The following is a 14,494-nucleotide window of genomic DNA, read 5'->3' on the forward strand; positions in this document are numbered from 1 at the left end:
CTAAGTTCCAGGACAATGAAATCTTGTCTTGAAAACAAAAACAAAAAGTGTGCATGGCCTGTGACCTCAGGATCTGGGACAGCCAGCCTAGACAAAAGCCTCAGCTTCAATGAGAGACTCTGCCTTAAAAACTATGGCGGAGAGTGATCACTTGGGGCACCCAGCATCTCTCACTGGCATCTGTGGACATGCAGGCACGCACAACACATGCACACACCCTAAGACTTTAAAAAGAAGATGATGAGCCTGCATGGTTAGGGCCAAAATAGAATCAAAGGAGAGAAACGTCCCACACATTTCTAGGAGGGCAGGGCAGAGGAGATCATATGTACCCCAGGCTAGCCTCAAAATCTCCATGTAACTGACATTCCTTCTGAGCCTCTTGTTTCAGAATTATAGGCAGGTCTACCACTCACAGTTTATGAGGTGTTGTGGATGGAACCAGGCTTTGTGCATGCTAGGCAAGTGCTGTTCATGTGCTATGTCCCTAGCGCTGCACGCCCCTCAGTATCCCTCAGTGTTAATCTAGAGCTGCCTTCTTGGGGAACAGAGGCAAAATCTTGAACCCAATACATCACAGCTTTTCCTTTCTTTATAACATGTGTTCTTGCAAAAGCGTGCACTGAGGAATCTCCTTGTGTGTGCTTCTGTATGATTTCAAGCTGCTTCTGTTTGTTGCTTATTTATTTGTTTATTATTTTTGGACTTGAGATTCTTGCATTTAATAGATTAGGAATGCAGCCACTATCACTGATATCAACAGGATTCCACTTCATTCTCTCGATGAATTTGCTGCAACTAAAGGTGGAAATATTTCTATTGTTTTTTTAATTTTATACTTAATATTTATTTTATATCCTCCCTATAGTTTCCCCTCCATCCTCTCCTCCTACTTCCTCCCCCCGTTTATTGCTTTTTTAAAAATTATTTATTTTCTGTGTATGAATGTTTTGCCAGTGTGCATGTATATGTACATGTGTGTGCCTGGTGTTCACGCAGGTGGAAGAGGGCATTGGATCCTCTGGGATCGGAGTATCAGCATCCTGTGGAAGAGCAGTAAGTTCCCTTAACCACTGAGCCTGTCCGTTCCGTTGTTTTTGTATTCAGTTTACCCAAAGTTTAATTAGACTATGTTTGAGGCCAAGTTTCAAAGAAAGAGACCTCTCCCTCTCTCTCTCTCTCTCTCTCTCTCTCTCTCTCTTTCCTGAGACAGAGTCTTGCTACATAGCTTTGACTGGCTTAAAACTTAAGCCAGGCTAGCCTCAAACTTGTGAATCATCTTCCCACCTCGACCACCCAAGTGTGAGGATCATGGGTGTGTGTCACATATCGGGAACTAAACAGTCTAACATAGACATTTTCTCCATCCATTCATCTTTCCTTCTTTCTCTTTCTTTCTTTCTTTCTTTCTTCCTTTCTTTCTTTCTTTCTTTTTCCTTCCTTCCTTTCATCTGTTCATTCATTCATTCGTGTGTGTGTGTGTGTGTGTGTGTGTGTGTGGTGATGTGTTATTCCTCATGATAACATTTTTGAGACAGTAGCTTTCACTGTGACTTGGACCTCATAGATTAGACTAGTCTGGTTGACCAGTAAGCCTCAAGCATTTGCCTCCCCAGGGCTCAAATTATAGGCCTTTACCACCCTTTACCACCATTCCTAAATTTTCTGTTTGTTTTGGAGACAGATTTCTTTGTGTAGCCCTGGCTGTCATGGTACTCACTGTGCAGACTAGGCTGGCCCAGAACTCAGAGATCTACTGGCCTCCCAATTGCTGGGATGAAAGGCGTGTACTGGTGGCTTAATGCTTGACGTTCTATGTGGGTTCTAGGAATCAAACTTGGGTCCTCATTCTTGTACAGGAAGTGCTTTATAGATTGAGCTGAGCTATTTTGCCAGCTCCCTTTCTCCACTTTTTAAATTGTTTATTGAGCAGTATTTTAAAAGCAACCAATTAAGAGGTAAATGGAGGGTCAATGAGATGTTTCAGTGGATAAGGGTGTGTATTTGGCAAGCCTGACAGCCTAAGTTCAGTCCCTGGGCCTCACAGGGTAGAAGAGAACTGACTCCTTCGAGTGTCCTCTGACCTCCACACAGGTGCTGTGGTATGACCGCATGCACCCTCTCATACCCCTCGGGCACACATACACAAAACAAATAAATGTAATGAAAAATTGAAAAGACTAAAGAAGCAAATAGAGGAGTGTCTGGTGTAACACATTAGTCACTCTCTTCTTTAAAGTTGTCCTTAACACATCCCCACATTCCAAGTGGAGATGTGGCTTTCCATGTTGCATACATTTGTGTGGCTAGGAGGTCCCTCAATCAATTAACCCTTAGTCCCACCAAGCCTGTGCAAGCTTCATAAATCTACTGGCATCACGGGTTCAAAGAGGCTCTGTAAAGATAAATCATTCCGGAAAGAATGAGACCTTAGGCAGGGAAAGGACCCTTAAGGCCGCTGACACTGGAGAAAAAAATGTCACCTTTCTTGGCATCTGTGGGCTTTTAAGTAGATCTCACTGAAGCTAGGCGGGAATGACCACTCTCACATCACAGATTTAAAAGCTGGCACTTCCAGACTGTAGTGATGCATACCTGTGACCTCAGTACTCAGGAGGCTGAGGCAGGAGGATGGCGAGGGTGAGGCTAGGCTAGCCCACCTAGGAAGACTGGCTCAAACAAAGAGGAAAAGGAAGTTTGGATTGAGAGTGGAGTCACCCAGTTGGAAGTGGGGGAGCCAAGACTCACTCACATGAGGCTCTAGCCCAGTCTCCCCAAAATTCACTTCAAACACAGGAACATTATAGCTACACTGCTTTAGAGTCAAGGTCCACTCCCAGGTCCAGCTTGTCACTGCTCTGTTTATTGTAAAGCCTTTCTGGGAAAGTTTCCACCGTCCCTAGGTTGAATGGTTCACACATCAATTTCATATGTCATAGAAACTCACACCCCAGTCCCCTGTGCTGCGAGGTCCCAGCACTGCTGCTCTTGCTCTTTGTGATGCTGTCCACAGGCACCCTTGGGTCTTAGGAGTTCTTACTCAATGGCGGTCACTGTTTTTGTTTCACTCTGTAACCACCGTGCAAGAAAAACGAGAATCAAATGAGAATGGGAGAAAAGCATAAAATAGCAATTTATTCGAGAGGTACCAAAGCAAAGAAGCATACATCACGTGGGAGGCGACTCTTGGGAGGCAGGGTCTAGATAAAACCAAGTAACTGCCGAAGTTTCTTTCCTTCAGTCCAATGACTCCCCAGTGCAGGTGAGGTGCCAATCTAAGCATCTTCTGCTGACAGAAGTGGGGGTCAGGGACTGTGCCTTCCATCAATATCAGATTCAACCAATATGTTTGTCCCTGAAATTACCAGGCTAAACAATTGAGCAAGCCTAAAAATAACCAGCAAGCCAGGCCACGGCGGTGCACACCTTTGATCTCAGTACTCAGGAGGCAGAGGCAGGCAGCTTCTGCATTCTAGGCTAGCCTGGTCTACAGCTCGAGTTCCAGGATAGCCAGGGCTATATAGAGAAACGCCGACTCAAGAAACAAAGCAAAGCAAAACTTAGATGTATGCAAATGCGATATATATATATATATATATATATATATATATATATATATATATATATATGGTTTGAACATTACAAAGTTAAAAAATAAACAATTTAATTACTGAGCCCCGGAGAATGGATTGGATTAATATTAATGTGTTGCCTGTGCTGTATACCATTGAAGCTGCTCACAGGAGTGTGAAGTATATTGGTAGCACATAATAAGCACATAAGGCCATAAGCTACATAAAACCAAAAGAGAGAATAAGAAAGGATAGAAATGAAGGAGGAAGAGGAGGGGAGAAGGGGTCGGAGGAAGGGAAGGGGTGGGGGAAAGGGAGGGGAGGAGGAGGGGGAGGAGGAAAGAAGAGAGAAAAGCCAGCAAATGCCTTTAGCCCAGCACTCAAGGCAGCCACAGGTGGTTCTCTGTGCATTCAAGGCCAGCCTGGTCTATATATAGCAAATTTACAGGTCATCCAGAAATATACAGTGAGACACTGACTCAAAAACCAAAAACAAAATTGAGACTATAAAATGGCGTATTATAATCTACTTATGAAAGTTATTTGCATGTGAACAAACCTGAAAGTTAATATAGAGAATAAAAATGTTTTAGAATATTCTGGATCATTTTCCCTCCTTTCAGAATTTTCTGTAATGTTGGTGATGCCATTTTTTGGTTTTAAGAATGGATTAAAGCAAACTGTGCAAGGGTTCTGAGCGCTGGACTGAGAATTAAAGGCCTATGCTTCCTTGTTCTTTTTTCCTTTCTCAAATCCCAGATGCACCACTGGCTTTCATAAGCCTTGATTTTTTTTTTTTTTCCTATCTGCATAGTGGGTTAACACCAGTTTCTTTTAACCCAGGATGAACTGAATGTTTATGAAACCTCGGCTCACTAAATACAAGGGTTCAAGTAAGTGAGGCGAGACAGAGAGGAAAGACAAGCAGGTACTAATTAACGTAAAAAGAAAAGACCATCTGCTTTAGTGAGAGATGGGTGTGTCCCGCGCCCCTGGTCGGAGCCGAAGTGCACTCAGTGTTGGTTAGCAGTTTAAGGAACCCCGTGATCCCTTGGGTTTCGATGACATGAAGCTGCCATGTCCCCAAATGAGCCAAGACGGTGGCCTTCTCAGACAGAAGTGCGCACTCTGAGTAATCGAACACTCTGAGCAGCTGTCGCTGGTGGATTGATGATGTTCGAGACCAGCACAGAATCACATGACCAGGGAAACAGCAAAGACACTTTGCAAGGATGAATTTCCAAGCTCCTTGACTCTCCCCTTCAGCCGGCACAGACCAGGGAGGTTTGATTATCTCATTTCCTGCGGTGGTGATTCAGCGCCCCAATCCCATTAAGCCACTTTCTGCACTCCAGTGCACAGGTCTTCCCCAGGTTATCAGCACGGGCAGAGTAAACGGAGACACTGGGATCGGATTTCTAAGGAAGAGAGTCAAAGCGAGGTTTGAAAGGGGTGACAGCCAGCTGCCAGGAGCCCAGGAACTCAATTAGACTGAGAGACAACTATCTCATTATTTCCTCTGAAATGATCTAATACATAAGAATCTAAAAGTTTTAAATAAACTTGTCTTACCGACAGTCTAGATGACTGAATTTCCCTTCTCAAAAAAACTTTTTAAGCACCCACTTTCGTATTTATTTATTCTAAGGGCAAAGCAGCTGTGATAATTACGCTGTCAGATTCACTAAGCTAATGAGCAGTCACTGGAGTGGAAGGGCTTGCCTGGCTGAGATCACTGAGGGAGAGCCGTCTGCCGCCTCCCGGCTTCTCTCCTCTCTCCTTCCTCTCTTTTTCTTCCTGGCTTTTACATTTTCTTTCACTGTGACTTAGCAAGGAGAGTCTGGCAATCCACAGCCAACTTGAATCCTTTTGATTAGTCTCTCTCTCTCTCTCTCTCTCTCTCTCTCTCTCTCTCTCTCTCTCTCTCTCTCTGTGTGTGTGTGTGTGTGTCTCTCTGTCTGTCTCTCTCTCTCTCTCTCTCTGTCTCTCTCTCTCTGTCTCTCTCTCTCTGTCTCTCTCTCTCTGTCTCTCTCTCTGTCTCCCCCTTCCTCCCTCTTCCTCTTCTCTCTCTCCTTTCCTCTTCCTCTCTTCCTCTCTCCCCCTCTTCTCCTTCCTCCTCTCTTCCCCTCCCCTCTTCCCTCCTCTCCTTCTTCACCTCCCCCTCCCCTCCCCCCTCCCTTTCTTTTCCTCTTCCACTCCATTACTACCCCTGCTTTAGAAAGGCAAGGAAGCCCCAGGGTAACCCAAGCTTTTCATGCCACTGTCTCCAAGGCAAGAAGAGATTTCTCTTGGAGACAAACTCCTAAATCAGCTTGGATTTGAGTTGACAGAGTCTGCTAAGTGTACACAACGTCTGTTTTAGCTGTTTAACTGTTTATGCTGTGATGTGAGTTGGAGAGTAAAAAAGGGAATATCATAGCATCCCTGTGAAAAATGTCCTATTTGGATCAGCAAAAATTAATCCTCCTCCCCATTCCAGCCTAGCAAATGTATTATTTTAAACCAAAGATGTCAGTCAGAACTGCAGGTTTCCCACAGCATTGATTTATTTACAGTCACAAGGCGGAAACAGCCAGCCTTCCACAGTGTACAGCATTGCTAAGCTCTGACGTCCTACAAGTTAGGTTTGCTAAATGCTTATTATCGTTTTGATATAGGGTCTTAGTAAATGCATTTTTGTATTTGTTTATTTTGGGTATTTTGTCTGCATGTGCTTCTACACACCAGAGAAGTCCAGACCAAGCAAGGCAAGGCTGACAGTGCAAGCTTCTCCCTTCCCCTTGGGTGTGAACAGCTTCAAGCAAATGATATCATTACAACATGTTATGCCTTTGGTGTGCCAAACATAGAAGTCTGTCTCTGATAAATTATGAGCTATTCAGACCAGGGGCCTGGAAAAACATGGCCTGCATGTGAGGACGCTGAAGGCAAGTTCTGTGCACACATTTGGTGACCAGGGCTCCTGCTCTGGTCTGCTCATGCCCCCAGCAATGACAATTGTTCAGTGCCTACTTTGTGGCAGGAACTGTGGAAGTCGCCACACACATGTTCGTTCGTGTTTAGCACACAGCTATCTGCTGGGAAGTTTCTTCCCTCTCGTGCAGATGAGTCCCTTAACTGAACGTTAACTTAGGAAGGACCTGGCTCGTCACCTCAATGAGTGTTCACAGAGACCAAGGGTGTGTAATAAACACAGGTGTCTGTGGAACTGCAAACTGCCAGGGTGCCCACCAGTCAAATACAGGCTTCTCCCGATGGGCAATGCTTTCATTTAAGAGTTGATTCGACATTATAATAAACTGAAAGCTATATGCATTCAGTAGTAACCATAAAATGGGCCTTCCGTGCCCCTGGGTTCCAGGACTGTCTGTGCCTGTCAGTTTCAGATTCAGACAACTCCACAATTCAGGGGGAAATGTGTCTTAACACAGAAAGTACCTAACATAACCAATTTTCTCTTGTCATTGTTTTCTTTAAGATGCTGTGTAACTATTTACACAGTGTGTACCACACTAGATGTAATTAATAATAAATAATAATAAAGTAAAATAAATAATAATAAATAATAACCACGGTAGTTCTAGAACCAGGGCCCATGGGTGCCTTTATTCCAAGTTTTGGTCATTTTGGGATCTAGCAATGCACTTTTTCCACACTGGGTTGTGGCAGACTGTTACAAGTTCCCAGTAGCACAGTCACAAGGCGGAAACAGCCAGCCTTCCACAGTGTACAGCATTGCTAAGCTCTGACGTCCTACAAGTTAGGTTTGCTAAATGCTTATTATCGTTTTGATATAGGGTCTTAGTAAATGCATTTTTATATTTGTTTATTTTGGGTATTTTGTCTGCATGTGTTTCTACACACCAGAAGAGGGCATCAGATCCTGTGGGACTACAGTTATAGCCCATTGTGAGCCACCATGCAGGTGCTGAGAATTGAAGTCAAGACTTCCGAAAGAATGGCCAGTGCTCTTAACTGCTGAGCCATCTCTCCAGCCTTACTAAGTGCATTTTTGATGGAGCTGGAGAGATGTCTCAGTGGTTAAAAGCAAGAGCTGTTTTTCCAGAGGATCAATTCCCAGGTTCCATTCCCAGCACTCACAGCACATCTGTACCTCCAGTCTCAGGGGACCTGATACCCCACTGATCTCCTGCCTCAGGCCCTGCATGCACAGTGCACAGACCTACACAGAGGCAAAATACCTGCACATATAAAGTAAAAAATAAATTTAAAAATACACTTTGATTTATGATATTTATTGTCTTTCTTTTATGCTGGGGATTGAACCCAAGAATTTACAATGGCTTACCAGGATATATCCCTATGGTAAGCCAAGGAACATCTGTCTTTGTAAGGATGTAAGGATGAAGGTACTACATAAAGATATTTCAAAAAAACTTAAATTTATGAAGGTCATGCCTTAGAGTTTATTTAGACTGTCTTCAGAGACAAAGGTATCTGACAAGGTTTTAAACCTTCCTTAGGCTATCCAGCCCACCTGATGCCCTCGGCCTGACTTGGTGGGAGCACAGTTAACACACCTTGGCACACCGCTGGGTGCCAGATCCTTCCCCAACTTCATCCACTAGTGTTTGGTGAGTGTGCACTGAACTGAATTAAATAAGGAACATTTGACAACTATCGCAGATTCGGTAACAAACCCTGAGTCAGCATAAATTAGGAGTGAGTCTGCCTATTTTGACATCTCTTTGAGTAACGGATGTTACAACAGGCAGACAAAATACGTGTCCTGTGGAAGAGTTCAGGAAATACTATATCAATGCTCTTCTCTTTTCCTCCCTACAGAGGAGTCTCTCTTTGCAGTTTCCGGAGTGGAGCTAAAGCCAGAAATGTGTGACCTTTCTGCCTCCTACAGGAAGGGACACCTCCTAGCCGGGGTTAACAAATGTTGGTGAAAAGAAAAGGTGAGGTCATCTACGTCTTTGCAGGTGAGCGGCCAGAACCACGAGCAATGGATCAATGGATCTCTGATGGAGGACGGAAGTGTCCGCCCCTGTCCGGGGTCTAGAACTTTATCCCTACTCCTAGGGCAACCTCCTTCAGAACCCCACTCCCTAAGCTGGAGAAGGGATGAGGATGTGCATGGCCACTTCTACTCCCGGAGCTGTGGTGGACTCCTGAGTAACAGCTTGAAGATGTCCACCAATACTGGTAGAATAAAAAGCTCCTGTGACATCGTCTTTTTCTTAGCTAGGCAGGCCTCTGTGTCAGCTGGCAAGACACATCAGGGTGAAAGTTGACCAACAGACCCACTTTCCCCAAAGGCTGCAAGGTTTCCTTCCTGGGGTGCGGGATATTCGGTGCTGAAGTGACATTTCTTGCTAAGTCGGGATCCTTATCATCTCAGTGGTGAATTCTCTTCTCAATCAGTTTCAAGGGGCAAAGGCTACAATGGTAGATTTTCCCAGAAACATTGTGCCCTAAAAGGTATTTCATGCACAGCTAGCTTCTGCCAGCATGCACAGAAGGCTGGCAGAACACTCCCCAAAGCCAAGCACAGACACACTCAAGTGTCTCAGGAGCACTTCCTCTACTGAGCCTCTGCCCTGGGTAGGAGGGACAGTAATCTGGGTAGAGTTAAAATGAAACCAGGTACAGGGCCAGCCAGCCCTCTATGTGTCCCTGGCCAGATTCTAAATCCTAAGTACTATTCTCTGATAGGACCACGTTGGCAAGCACACCTTGGCCATGTCTCCTGGTGGAAACCCCTGGGATATCCCTTATGTGTGCACCCGAGTGTCACTCACAGGGAGGTCTCCTGTTCTTTGTGACTTTCTTGTTGATCTCTATCTCTGACTTTCCCAATTTAAAGGCGTCTATGAACCAAAGACGTCTGCCGTCTGGTTCTTCAGCAATGGCTTGTCTTTAAAAACCAAGGAAGAAGTTTAGAATTAAAGCTATTTCCCAGAGCATTTTATAAAAGGCCTAAGTTTTGTATCTTGACCATGCACAGTTGAAATTACCATCAGCAATATTAACCATGTGGTATTCCCTGTGCAAAACATTTTCTCGAGTTTTTTGAGTTTTGTTTTTGTTTTTATTCCTGTGCCATTTCAAACTAACTAGTCAAGAGCAGGATGAACTGAACTCAAACTACAATCTCCAAGGTGAAGGGTTAAATCCCTCACACCATTGTCAAAAAAACAACATTCCTTCTTGAACTAAAGACTGAACCCAGGGCCTGGGGTGCGATAGGCAAAAGCTCTAGCTGCAGCCTCATCAAAAAAACGCTCCAATGTTTGCCTGCCTTGGTGTCGCTATTGCTTCTTTTGTTGCTACAGACTCCTCCTACTTTTAAAAAAATATTTAAATTTTGTTGTGAGTGTTCTAGCTTATGTAAGTATGGGTATCACATGTACACCTGGTTCCTCAGAAGGCCAAAACCTGGCACCAGATCCCTGAAACTCGAGTGACAGACAGTTGTGAGCCAGCTTGTGTGGGTTTTGGAGAAGCACCTGGTCTTCTGCAAGAACAAGAAGTGCTTTTAGCCACTGAGCATCTCTCTGCCCCTGATTTCCTCTTACCTAAGCAGCCAGAAGGGAGGCAGAAACCCTGCCTTTCTGATCTACAGGGGACTCTTACAAAGAACAGCTACCTATAGAGTAAAATTGGTCACAATGGAAAATCAATTCGATACAGTATGTGGCACTCAGTTCTAGCAATGGCGGGAAGGAGGAGGCAGACGTGGCCTCTGTAATCTTGTGATATCCCTATGCTTCTGTTCTAACACAGAGATGAAACCTGTGGGAGATGAAACACAACTGGGAAAAACTAGAACACGTAAACTGTTTAGTAAATGACTTGGGGTCTAAGGAACCTAAATGGACACTGGGGGTCTGTAAATCTTTTCCTCTGACTCTGATTTATGTTAAAATATTCACTTTTCAAGAGATTCCAAATATAGATTTGGGTATTAGGACTTGGAAACTGGCAGCAGTTCCTCAAAATCAAGACTTTCAGGAGAGCCATAAAAATATCAGTTTGGGTCTTTTAAATTTTTTTTTCTTTTTCTTTTTTTCGGAGCTGGGGACCGAACCCAGGGCCTTGCAGTTGCTAGGCAAGTGCTCTACCACTGAGCTAAATCCCCAACCCCAGTTTGAGTCTTTTAAATAGATGTTGGTGCCCACAGCAAAGACAGGTCGAGGAGCTGAAGTGCTACACCAGCCCCTGTCACAGGTGACTCTCGTGTGTCACTTTATAACCCACAGATGTGGTGACATATAACTGTAGCTTGTGAGGTCAGAGAGATATTTTTAAATAGTTTTAACCTGCCTCTGCCTCTGCCTCTGCCTCTGCCTCTGCCTCTGCCTCTGCCTCTGCCCCTGCCCCTGCCCCTGCCCCTGCCCCTGCCCCTGCCCCTGCCCCTGCCCCTGCCCCTGCCTCTGCCTCTGCCTCTGCCTCTGCCTCTGCCTCTCAGTTGCTGGGATTAAAGGTGTATGCTACCACACTCTGTTCTTTTTAAGTTTTCCTGGTTCTCATTATGATGGACACAATGATGCTTGTGGCTGGAGAGGTGTTCAGTGCTTAAGACCACTGGCTGCTCTCTCACAGGGCCAGGTTTGGTACCCAGCACCCATGTGGTGGCTGGCAACTGTCTGTTACTTCAGTCCCAGGAAGTGCAGCACCCTCTTCTGGCCTCCTTGGGTCCTGCATATGTGTTACACAGACATGCCTGCAGGCAAGAAGCCCACACACATAACAATAAGAAACACAATGACTATTTTAAGAAGTTGCCTCTGCAATCTTTTGTATCACCTTTTAAAAAAACCCAGTGTGGAATTCCGTGGGTAACTGAACTGGTGCTTAACCAGTCTCCTCTCCTCAGTCTGCGTCTTCTCTCTGTCGTTTGACTTTGTCCATCCTTCTTTCCCTCTCAGACCTGTAGCCATTTGGTTTCCTGTGTCTGCTTACTAAGAAGCTTCGTGCCCTCATTCATACTGGATCAGAGATCTGTGTTCTCTCTCGCTGCCTGGAATGTTTAAAAATGTTGAAGGCAACGGTACAACACACAAAGAGAGTGCAATGGAAGGTTATTGCTGTTATTGTTGCCTTAAAGAAAGAAAAGACATAAACTGAGGTGACGTGAAAAGAGCTAGCTCTTCAGAACAGTTTCAACCATTTTGATGAGTCCCTGGGCCCAAAACTCTATTTCTTTATGGGACAGACTGGGAGACAGACAACTGGGAAGTTCTAGAGCCGGAGCTGGTAATTGCTGAGGTCTGCCATGCTTGTATTCCCTTACAGTCCAGCCCACCCCCACCCCCGCCCCAACTGAAAGACTTCTGTGGCGTGGAGGGGATTAGTCTGGCTTAGGGAGGTCTGTAGGGAACGTGGTCCCTTGGATAAAGTTGTCAACAAATGGACTTGCTTGGGACTATTTGTGATGATTCCAGGGTTCACTCTTCCTCCTCCAGTGGCTATCACAGTGTTTACTGCTTAAGTACACCCAGATTTCGGGAGTTCAAACTGGGCTGCCGGCTAGAGTTGAGTTTCAGCTCTCACCTGCTACCGAGTCCTAATTGTCTTCAGAGATGGCAAAAGCGACAAGGAACCTAAGCTCCCACTGATGATGGAGATACTGGAGCTCCAGAGATGCAATTCAATCGTGGGGCACCACCAGGCACATGTGCACACAGAGACCCCTCAGCAGGAGATCCGCCCGGCTGATACACTCGTCCACTAAAGGAAGCTTGGGAAACTCAAATTACTTCATCAAGGGATCATCTCAGGCAATATAGTAGCCTAGAAACCAGAGACCACTATGTATCCTTTAGGAGGACGAACCAATTAAGAGAGAATTTAAAAATGGTAACTATCCACCCAGTGTCTGAGATGAAAGAAGGGGGAAAAAATGCATGCAGATAATCCTCCAGAAAGCCGTCTTTGTGTATATGAGCAAGCCATTGGACAAAACCTGCCCACTGCACCTGCAAGGTGAAGTGTGTGGGCTGGGTGGGGGCTGACAGGGTGTGTGTGTGCGCAGAGAACAGATCGTATTCAACCTAGCAAGATGCCAGTGCGGATATGGTGTGGGATTCAGACCTGTTCCGGTCAAGGATTTTCAGTGACTACTTGAATAAATCAGAGAAAATGCATACCTTATTCTTACAACTCACTGAAATAACTACTATTATTATTCCACCGTATAAGCGTGGTCACGGAGGCTCTGAGAAGTTAAGTAATTTCTCTAAGGCGCCATCCCAGGGTTCAAATGGAAATTTCGAGGCTTGCTGTGTCCAGCGTCTGAGATCTTTCCGGTAATCACGTCTCTATCGGATTTGTAGACCATTCTTCTGTTGAAGAGGCAGCTGATGTTTCCCATTGGATCATGATTCGGGGGATGCAGACCCGGATAATCAGCAGCAAGTCAAAACAATGCTTACTCCCGTCAGGTTTTAATCTGATTTAAATTCTTACACGTTGGGTTTTAAATGCCCGCAACTTAAGTAAGGCTGTGTGACTTAGTGGGAAGTGGTGCTTTTAAGTATGAGGTGAATTAATTACGTAATCTAGCTGCCCCCAACAGATAATGCTAATCCCTTCAGGCTACAGAAATGAAAGACTAAGACCATGCCGCACAAGAGGAAAAACCGCTTAGCCACTTCTGATCCGGGCACATTTAAATCATTAAGCTCAACTCCACATATCACATACCACACTTTAAAGGAAGCAGTCTACGAAATAGATGTTTATTGAGCACCTTTTAGTTTGTGGATCTAATCTTGTGTAATCTTCTTAACAACGCTAAGACATAGTCAAGTGTACAGAGAACACTCAGTATCAGATGTAAGTCGCTAGGGTTTGATGTACAAACTCTGTCCCCAAAGCCTGTTCTTCCCCAACACATGTCCAACTCTGCTGCATGCTCCAAGGTGGGCCACCAGGAAGAGCAAGGCATGCGGGACAAGCTGCTGTAAGGGAAAACCCAGGAGCCAGAGACCCTCCTTCCAGTGGTCACAAGGCAAAGGGGCTGGTGGGCCACTGCACGGATCGCTGCTGCTCTGGGTGGGTGGACCAGGAAGCCTCTCTAAACTCTCGCCGGCCCATGCGCATAGACAGAGTCCCCGCCACAGAGGTGGCTTCCTCTGCCTTCTGGACGGTAAGGAGGGCAATAAGCCAAGGTTCCTAGGTGGAAGTAAGGATTCTTGCAGATTCTCGAACATGGCCTCAAAATGTCTGTGACAGACTGGCTGCATTGGGGTGTCTATACGGTCCTGTAGCTGCAGAACAGACTTGTTTTATTATCTATGAAGCACTTTTTTTTTTTTTTAGTTAAATGAACAAATTATCTTCTTTCGCCATGAGGTGGTGATGTACACCTTTAATCCCAGCACTCAGGAGGCAGAAGCAGGCAGATCTGTGAGTTCGAGGCCAGCCTGGTCTACAGAGTGAGTTCCAGGGCAGCCAAGGCTTCACAGAGAAACCCTGTCTCAAAACAAAAGACGAACAATTATCATCTTTAATTTTAAGTGGAAGACAAATTATCTATGTACTTTTTTTCTCTCTCTTTCTTTCAATGGGTCTGCCTATTGGAAAGATAAATAAAAATTATGCATATGTCTCTAAAACATTGAAACTTTCCTTCATTCCTATTTTGTAAAAGCTTTCCTGCTATTTGTGCATCTTTCCTCCCACGACAGACACACACTTAACTCTTTAAAACATAATCATTTGACTAGGAGTACTTAGCCATTACTGCTATTCCTTTGGGATTTCTGTCTCTGGACCATCCATAATCAGACAGATGTCCTAGTAACAGATGTACTAGTAACAAATGGTACTTCCTGCCTCGTTAGTGGGTGGGGGAGGAGAGGACATCACGATTTGTTCTGGCCAATGGACTGTGAAAGGAAGTGATGGGCATGTGGGCGGAGCATTCACTGGATTCCCAGAGCGAGGCT

The 14,494-nt window shown here is 45.0% G+C and overlaps 1 protein-coding gene across 2 annotated transcripts in view; it reads left to right on the plus strand.

Moving 5' to 3' along the window:
* Window positions 1-14,161, plus strand: part of Cdk15 (cyclin-dependent kinase 15) — a 93,613-nt gene extending 79,452 nt beyond the window's left edge. Inside the window, 2 exon segments of one of the 2 annotated variants that reach the window (NM_001431239.1) lie at window positions 8,379-8,521; window positions 11,471-14,161. In NM_001431239.1, coding sequence (NP_001418168.1) covers window positions 8,379-8,488 — 110 coding nt within the window. In that variant the 3' untranslated portion in view covers window positions 8,489-8,521; window positions 11,471-14,161. 2 annotated transcript variants of the gene reach the window in all.
* The last annotated feature ends 333 nt before the right edge of the window (window positions 14,162-14,494 follow it).

Source organism: Rattus norvegicus, chromosome 9 (genome assembly GCF_021556685.1).
Source record: "Rattus norvegicus strain SHRSP/BbbUtx chromosome 9, alternate assembly SHRSP_T2T, whole genome shotgun sequence".
Classification (NCBI taxonomy): domain Eukaryota; kingdom Metazoa; phylum Chordata; class Mammalia; order Rodentia; family Muridae; genus Rattus; species Rattus norvegicus.